Source organism: Sinocyclocheilus rhinocerous, unplaced genomic scaffold, assembly GCF_001515625.1.
Source record: "Sinocyclocheilus rhinocerous isolate Xijiao unplaced genomic scaffold, SAMN03320098_v1.1 scaffold1054, whole genome shotgun sequence".
NCBI lineage: Eukaryota > Metazoa > Chordata > Actinopteri > Cypriniformes > Cyprinidae > Sinocyclocheilus > Sinocyclocheilus rhinocerous.
The window spans coordinates 136,551-145,968 of record NW_015654511.1 but is presented as its reverse complement, the minus strand read 5'-3'; the positions used below and the strand labels follow the sequence as shown (position 1 = coordinate 145,968).

At 37.9% G+C, this 9,418-nt stretch overlaps 1 protein-coding gene across 1 annotated transcript in view; it reads left to right on the top strand.

Annotated features, from left to right (window-relative positions):
* Nucleotides 1-904: 904 nt before the first annotated feature.
* The window catches only part of LOC107717400 (SPARC-like), a 9,914-nt gene continuing 1,400 nt past the window's right edge, over nucleotides 905-9,418 (top strand). The window contains exons 1-8 of the mRNA XM_016524133.1: nucleotides 905-992; nucleotides 3,975-4,044; nucleotides 4,314-4,340; nucleotides 4,734-4,821; nucleotides 5,951-6,072; nucleotides 6,301-6,421; nucleotides 6,943-7,076; nucleotides 9,118-9,266. Coding sequence (XP_016379619.1) covers nucleotides 3,988-4,044; nucleotides 4,314-4,340; nucleotides 4,734-4,821; nucleotides 5,951-6,072; nucleotides 6,301-6,421; nucleotides 6,943-7,076; nucleotides 9,118-9,266 — 698 coding nt within the window. The 5' untranslated portion in view covers nucleotides 905-992; nucleotides 3,975-3,987. The remainder of the gene's footprint in view (nucleotides 993-3,974; nucleotides 4,045-4,313; nucleotides 4,341-4,733; nucleotides 4,822-5,950; nucleotides 6,073-6,300; nucleotides 6,422-6,942; nucleotides 7,077-9,117; nucleotides 9,267-9,418) is intronic.

Genomic DNA, 9,418 nt, shown 5'->3' with positions numbered 1-9,418 from the left:
CCACTCACCGGTCTCGAGTCTCACGGAGGAGCTCCGGAAGGATAAAAGGAGGAGTGACGACAGTGTTGGACGAGAGAGGACCAGGCCTGGATTTTATTTTGTGTTTTGGTTCTGTTTGTGCACGACAGTCGTCCGCGAGGGGCTGTCGCGCTGTTTTGTGTTTATTTTATTATTAAAGTTTTGTTTAAATGTTCGCCGGTTCCCGCCTCCTTCTTCCCGACCTACGAACGTTGTTACAATAGCCTTATGTACAGTATACTGGTTGTTGTGGCGTTTTATTTTAATTTTTTTAATTGGTGCATTTGTAAGGAAATAAGGACATTTTTATCAATAGTTTTGAGTACTTGTTTTAAACTTTGTCTAACGAAAGCAATGATACGTTTCGTGGATTTTTCGTTTTAACAAAAGAATAAAAGGCACATCCGAGCAGACAAACCCAAAGCAGTTTTCTTTGTTATTCAGTCTTTCCTTGCTTCAACACTGACCTACATGCTCTGACATGAAGCTTAATTCAATAATACTTAGCTGGAAGGAAGAGTTTTTGTAGATCGGGCACAAATTATGATCTGGCCTGTTATGCTAGCTTATGTTCGCTCCATTTGGAAGCACTTACATTTACTAAAACTATTGTTTTAGTCTTTTTATAGCAATAAAATGCTATGATATAGACCAGTTAGTTTTCCTATTAGACTAAGTAATGTTTTAACACTATGAGATTATAAAGATAATATTCACATGCCTACAGTAAAGTTCAAACATGAACTTAGTTAAAAGTTTGTTGTGGAGAGTATACATTGAGTATAAAGGTCCACGTGAGTTGGATACACAGAGTTAACTGTGGGACGTCCCACCCTAACCGAGTGAAGGGAGGGGGGTTGACCGGACCTGCCCAAAGCAAATGTCTTCTGTGTGAACTTGTGTTGCTGTTAGATAGTTTCAGACCCTTTCACCAGCTGATATCTCCTCTGGCTTCGCTGTTAGACGGACAGAAGGTAAGATCGTTTATTTGTGTACTCTTCTCATTCTTACATCCTTAATAAGGAAAACGAATAAAGTCTCACAGTCAAGTGTTGATTTACCAAAACGGTTCTTACTAATAGTAGCTTGATTAATAGTAGCTTGATTTTTGTTTTTGTTCTATACTTGCGTGTTAAAAAGATTACAAAGTTTTAAAGATCACGTTCCCATGTGCATGTAATGAAACACAGATTTACTGAAAGCACTGACCTTACTCTAAAACTTCCACTGGAAGCAGGTGTCTGTTGTTTTATATAAACTTTGAGTGTTGCTTATTTATTAATGATGAATTTTTTTGTAAAATTAATGCAAACAGATTATTTACCAGGCTAATGTTTGAACCTATACCATGTAGTCTAGGGCTCAAAGCAGCACAATATTGAGGTATTGTGTGCCACATATGCAGCAGGAGGGGTGAACACAGAGTCAGGGATGGAGGGGGAGGGGAGAGAGAGTCGGCCCGATAGGCCCCTCCCCTTCCAATTACTCCCATCAAAAGGAATGTGTGTTTCCATGGCGATTTTTCACCAGCTGTTTGAGAACATGTCAAACTGAGGCAGATGTCGCCGCTGTAGACAAACAAGAATCGTGTGAACTGTCAGCCTACAGCTGCTGGAAGGGCCCGTATTGTTAAATAAAGATAAGAGAAAAGTTTGAAAATCCTTTCTATCATTTTTTTTTATTTTTTATAAAACTTTATTGCTACATTTACCATACCAACTGCATATGGTATGATATCTTACAAGATTTTATGACAAATGTGTGGTACAGCATGGATAATATTTTTCCTGTGGTTTGCCGAAAAGATTTTCACAAGAGAGAGAGAGATGGCATAAACAAACATTTTACTGAAACTTAGAAAGGTTTTATGTGCTTTTGGGTGAAATAAAAAAGGTTAAATGTGTTTTTTCATTAATTCTGTGTGCAAAGGGATTGTAAACCTTACAAATCAGACTTATATTTACAACGCATATGAATTAGTGAATCAAAAAAGACAAAAAAAATCTAAAAAGTGAAGTTGTAGAAACGACTTTTAACTCGGTGGTTTGTGGCTTGCGCTCACCTTGAGGATCAGATAGGAATATAAATGTTATATTTTTATATTTTCTCGGCCACAGATAAGGTCTTTTCAAGGTGATACACTTATATTTATAGGATGGAATTCATTTCCTTTCTCACAGACAGTTGCTCTTTGCACTGGATAAAGGAGAGAGCTATGAAGTAATAACAGAGCGGTTTAACTAACAAACAGTGGCGGGGGAAGGGCGGGCGACTTAAAAAGGTCAGGTGATTGTTAACTCGGGTTACATGGATCTTGTTTTGCTCAGTCACTCTCTTTTGACTGTCTTTTGTCTTCCTCGGAGGTCCCTGCATGTACTCCTTTTCAGCAGAGGATGAAATTTCCTCTTCCCTCCCACCTTGTTTTTCGGCACAAGGTTTAGCTTTGTAATAGCGATTCCTCATTACTACGAAATAAGATCGGGTTCCACAGAGATGAGTTTTCATTTCCTGTGAAACAAAACCTCGGGACTAAAACGTGTTGATTTGGCACATTTCAGCATTAGCATGTCAACGCAGATTTGTTTTGAAACCCCACTTTTTGTCACGCTAACTCAGATGTGACTGCAGTGCTGGCAGGTTCACTGTTTGTTTCAAGGGAGCTTTCAGTAAGAAGGAGTTTGTTTTTCTGCTTAGCACTAAACGTCACACAGATGCAAGCAAGTAATTGTGCCGTAATGGACAGGTGGCTCATGCAGAGGTTTAGTGCTCATGCCAAGTGGCTTCCTGCTCCGTAAATCAAGCATGCCCACCACGCCAAACTCCCTATCCCAGCACTGGGCACTGATGATGATATTCTGTTTGTGTTTAATATGCTAGGGCTACCTGGAATGATATTAGAGTAAGCACAGCAAAGGTATGTTTGCTAGAGAAATCATATGCCATATAGTGTGTAGTATTTAAATTTGCAAGAGATGCATTGGCAGCAAGTCAAATGTTGTAGATAAAGTTTTGCAACTCATTTGTTTATGTAGAGATTGAACCACCTGTTTTATCGCTCCGGAGAGAGGGAGAAAACTCCGTCTGCAGAGCTTCTGGAAAATGACTCTTTGGAAAAAAACGCATAGTACTGAGCTGCTGTTTTCCTCCCGGTTTATGCCTCACAGCCCGCTTACCTAACTAAACTCTAAATTAAATACTGGGTTGAAAAGGGTTCCTTTATACCGCTGCCTTTGCTACAGTTCAGGCATGTTTGATTTTGAATGTGACCTTCCAAATGTGCATTTGTGTTTTTATAGAGAAACAACAGTGTCTGGCACCAAAAATGCAAAAGCTGATAGAATCACCCACTGATGGTCTACCTATGGCTGCTTTGAACTTTCCAGCCATAAACAATTTATATTGAAACAGAGAGATACGGAGAAAGGAAGAGGGATCTTTGGTACAGAGAAAATGAACAGGAGAATGAGTGCTTTCAGACGAGCAGCCCCTATCTCCCCGCAGGAAAGTGTCATTTCTCAAGGAGAACATATCACATCAGTCAGTCTTCCAGATGCTCTTTGAGCGAGAGGAAAGCAGTCGAGCCAGCAGAACAAAGACAGACTGAGCTCTTATCTCAATCAGCTTCTGTCTGGAGAGACTGACTTCTGTAGGTTAGTTATCCGTCGCAGAGCATACAGAGCAGGTCTGGTGGCCCGAACGCGTGTGGTTCAGCGCCTGAGGTCTTGAACTGATGTGCTATTGATCTCAAGCCACTGGTGGACTTATATAAAAGGAACATAGAGACCCGAGTAGCATGCATGTGTGTGATTCTGATGTCTACGATTCTCCTACTCCACAACACACATTACATGCATAATGCTAACATGATAATGTGATGCAGTGTAAATCCTTCAGATTACCTTGGGTTTTTGGTGTTGTAGATATAGAGGATGATGTGAGTTTTTATTTTTGCTTAGGCTGAAACTCAAGATGAGGGTTTGGATCTTCTTCCTGTTTTGCCTCGCTGGCAATACTCTGGCTGCTCCAGTAAGTAAATCTGAAAAGGAACAAAATAAATAATTAAATAAACAATTTATTATCATATATATATATATATATATTAGATTTTTCTATATTTTATTTTATATTACTAATTTTATATTTAATAATAATATAATAAAATTGCTTAAAAAATGTTACTTAAAAAAGTAAAACAAGATTTGAATTCAAAACCAAAGAGCATTTTAATGCCCTTTTTAATGCTGCTGTGTGACTACTAAACTTTTACTAAAGTCCATATAAATGTAATTTTACAGACTGAAGAGGAGCCCGTTGTTGAAGAGGTATGTTGTGTTAAATTAATATTTAAATCTTTTAAAAATCTCTTTGCTTATGTCCAAACTGCATTTTTAAGAAGACTTGTCAAGCCAGTCATTGGCCAAAAATAGACAACTCGCCCCCATTATGGGACCAGATGTGTTTACATATGCAGCTTCCTGTTACATTCCCCCAGGGGACTGAAATCCATAAAGTTTGAAAATATATCTGAAAGGGACTAATTACAATTCCCTGCTTCCCCACATGTGCACACAGATACCAGTTGTGTTGGACACAATGCAAAACTCTTGTTGTGGCTGTGCAGTCATGTTTCCTCACATAAAAGAGGAAAGCGGTGTTTAAAACTGGGCTTGGTTGTACAGGCCATACCCATAATACTTTTCTGTCTCATAATTCAGGAGCTGGAAGTGGGAGCCAACCCAGTCCAGGTGGAGACCGGAGAGTTTGATGAGGCCATTGAAGTCGTGGAGGATGTTATTGCTGAGAGTGAGTTTAATGTCATTTCCACACACCTCAAACTATTAGCCATTGTTTTGAGGCTGTGTTTCATTCACCAAAGTTACAGATTTATTTCCTCTCCAGAGATTTATCTGCTGTTTGCATCATGTCTTCTGTCCCTGTGCACGAGTGAAGTTGTGATAACGTCTGTAGATTATATAGAAGTACATTGTAGAAGTACACAAGACTATGGGTAATAACAGGCTGCAATTAAGTCAAAAGTAGACCGCTGTAATTATGCGTTCAGACAGACTATGGTTATACAGGACTAAGTTGATTCCAGTGCCAGTCTTCCAGCCACATGCCCACCACAAAATATCTAGGAAGGGTGAGGGGAAAGAAATGTAAATCCATTGGTGAAGAACATTTTTGAATATATGCCCTTAAAAGGAATTAAACAAAATTAAATAAAATATAAATTATTAACAAAATTAAATAAAAATAATGAAAATCTATTGGAGAAAGAATATTTTTGATTATATGCCCTTTAAAGGAATAAAATCAAATCAAATTTAAATTAATAACAAAATTAATTAAAATATATTGTAGAAGGGTGAGGGGAAAGAAATGTAAATCCATTGGTGAAGAACATTTTTGAATATATGCCCTTAAAAGGAATTAAACAAAATTAAATAAAATATAAATTATTAACAAAATTAAATAAAAATAATGAAAATCTATTGGAGAAAGAATATTTTTGATTATATGCCCTGTAAAGGAATAAAATCAAATCAAATTTAAATTAATAACAAAATTAATTAAAATATATTGTAGAAAAAAATATTTTTTAATATGTGCCCTTTAAAGGAATAAATTAAAGTAAAATTTAAAATATAAATTAATAACAAAATTAAATAAAAAACATTTAAAATCCATTGTAGAAAACATGTTTGAATATATGCCCTATAAATGAATAAAAGTTAATAAAATAAAATATATATTAATAACAAAGGTAAATTTAAAAAAAATAAAAGTATAATATGAAACAATATGAAAAATATAAATATTAATAAAAATGCATTTGAATTTTTAATTAAAAATATTAAATATATATATTAGAAATTATAAAAAAAAATAATAATAAAAAAAATTTGTCTTTAATGCTTTCTCCTTACAGACCCCTGCCTAAACCATCACTGCAAGAAAGGCAAAGTGTGCGAGGTTGATGACAGCAACCAGCCCATGTGTGTGTGCCAGGACCCTCTGATCTGCCCTGCCCCAGTCGGAGATTTCGAGCATGTGCGTGTCTTTAGTCATTTCCTTCATTTCACGTCTGTCTCATGTCTCCACATGTGTAGTGACAGCAATGCCTAGAAGCACATGTGCACCATTTGAGCAGATTGATTGAAATGTTGGTTTATGCATTGGGTCAGCAAACATTAGTATGATACCGTGGGGAAATCAAACCTGTCAAGTTGACAACCATGGCATTTAATGTTGCTCATATTTATGGATTTTATTTCACAGGTCTGTGGCACTGACAACAAGACCTACAAGTCCTCCTGCCACTTCTTTGCCACTAAATGCGCCCTGGAGGGCACCAAGAAGGGCCACAAGCTGCACCTGGACTACATCGGACCCTGCAAATGTGAGCACGTAACAGTGAAGTAAAACAAGGCAGACTTTGAAAGTAAAATCTAGACCACTCACAAACTCAGCCATGAACGTAAGTGGAATTGAGTGCTGTGGAGTGATTGATGGCTTGTAGCTTTGAGGCATCTCCGTTGCCCCCTTCAAACACTGAGCACAGGACAAGCCCGAGCTTGCCGGTGCAGCTCCACAAAGCAGACCCAATCCCCCTAAATCTTCCTCATCCACAGCCGTTGTACGCCTGATGGGATGAGTCGGGAATGAAGGGCTCAAATGGAGCTCCCGCTGTGGTGTAGTCTCATCGCTAAGCAGGGTGTCTCAGTCAGAGTCTCAGAAAATGTGTTTATGGCATAAACGAATTAGATCCTAACAGCTATGACACTAATATTAGCCAGAGGGCTGTAATTTGGCCCCCTTTAGACTCCAAGAGTATAATGCTACGATAGGTGCCACAGGCATGCTATTTTTGTTTATTATTTATTTCAAAACGAATGTGTTAATATTTGAATGTTCCCTCAGACATCGCCCCCTGCTTGGACAACGAGCTGAATGAGTTTCCCCTGCGCATGAGGGACTGGCTGAAGAACGTGCTGGTCACCCTGTATGAGCGCGATGAAGAAAATGACCTGCTCACCGAGAAGCAGAAACTCAGGGTCAGTTCAGCTTTTTGCTCTTTATAGTCTGAAAAACCTCTGAAAATGGCAGCATTTCCTAGTAAAAAAAAAACCCTATGCAATAATTTTAAATACATTTATTTCTAAGTATACTACTAATTCATTAACATATTTATTGACATATCACTTATGACTCACTGATATAAAATTATAATTAAACTTTATTTGGAGTATTTCTTTATTGCGCAATGCACATTTCTTTAATATTATGCCTAAAAAGTGTTCTAATATCACTATTAATAAGGATTTTATGATCTCTGAATAATATCAGTCTTTAAATGCAAGATATTTAAAGTGTACCTGAAGTATACTTGCAATAGTTCCACTTTTGCACAATCAAAAATATTTTAGTATATCTTTAATTGGACCTCAGCACTACTTTGCACAATTAAAGTGCATTAAGCACAAAATTAGTTGTTCCAATACCAGTTCAGCTTACTAAAAGTCAAATTGCAGGGTTTTTTTAATTAAGTAAATAAACATGTAAATGTATTTGTAGTATACTTAGCACAAAATAAATGTATTTCACATACATTTTAGTTTTTTTTTTTTTTCACCAGGGTAGGCTCGTTGGAAAAAAAAAAAAGTGTCTCTACCTACAATTTTCGCAAAACTCTAAAAACATACAATTAACTGCAGTTTCCAGCTGAGATGAACACTAGAGGCAGTAAAACGCCAACAACTTTTATTCCTTTTCACACAAATTATGATTACAGGTGCAGATTATTATTTGTACACTAATACATTTTGATGTTTGCATTGCATAACCAGCTTCATATGTATGGCTTGTCTAACATGGTAAACTTGCTCTATAGCTCACCCGGTACAGTCCTGTGAAATCACGATAAAAAAAGCCCAAAGACATGTAAAAGTGTAACGGAGCCAACGAGACGAGAGGCGTGCGGATCCATATGCAAGCTTTTATTAATAAACATGGTCAAAAAAACACAGACAGGGTCAAACAACAGCAGACAGGTATGGCACAGGCAAGACAAAAGAGCAATCCAAAACAGGCTTGAGTCAGACGACAGTGAACGTTATCCAGAGGGCTTGACAAGAGAGGTAATCCGTAAAACGAGAGCAATAATCCAGGCGAGGGGCAAACAGTCCGAAACGGCAATGCAAAAGGTAAATCCAAGATACGCGGGCAAGAATCAGAAACCAGGAAATCAGGAAACACAACGAGACTAGAACTAGGAACTGAGACTAGGAACTAGAAACTAAGACAGAGAAATGGCTCCGTAAAGTGCTATCACTTGTAGAGTGATAAACACAGACAATACTTGGCATTGAATGGTGGTGTGAGACTGATTTATATAGTGTGTGTTATTGGTAGCAGCTGTGTGTGATTGGTTTCAGGTGAGCTTGTGATTAGTGCAATGGAGCATGGGAAATGTAGTCCAGGGTGATGTGTAACAGTCTGTGTAGTGTGAGAGTCCATGTGGATAGCGGGTGACCTCTGGTGGTGAGTGAACGGAAGTTTATAGACCGGATTCGTGACAAAAAGCAAGCTAAAATTGCATGGTTGCCTTAGTTAATGCATTTTTAACATTCTCGGTTAGGTCTTGTGTAGGTGGTATGTTATTTTCAAACACAACACAGCACCTTTTTGTACAACTCACCAGACATTTTGTTTCTGAACTGCTGCGATGTTTACAATAAGCAATGTTAATTTAATACAACTTTGCCAGATTTATGTTCATCCAGGCACTCACTGGACATTTCACTTTAGAAGTATTGTGAAACATGCAAGAAGCCACATAATGTAATTTTGCAGAAATGCCGCCAGAGGCACGTTTTTCCAGTGAGCATGGGTTGCAAAATACTTTTTTTGGCCTGCTGAACTTTCCATTGTCCTCTACATAACAATGTAAACAAAATTTGAACTAAAGATAAGTTCAATAGCAGCCTTATCTTAGGGAAGGAAAAAGAAAAGGAGTGTATGTATAATTGAACAATATATTCAAATCCAGATGGCAAAACTTCTGAAATGCCTGCAAACTTCATGCCGTGTTTGTAGATAAAGAAGATTTACGAGAATGAGAAGAGGCTGCAGGCTGGTGATCATTCTCTGGACCTTCTGGCCCTGGACTTCGAGAAGAACTACAACATGTACATCTTCCCCGTTCACTGGCAGTTTGGCCAGCTTGACCAGCACCCCATTGATGGGTATGTTTAACTCATTTTCACAGCTAGTTTTGTATCAATACTCTGCATATCTGCTGTTTCGGTGACAGAAGCTGTTACCTTATAGCTAATATCAGGGCCGTTTCTAGCCAAGTTGACGCCCTAGGCGAAATCCCTATTGCCTCCCCCACCCC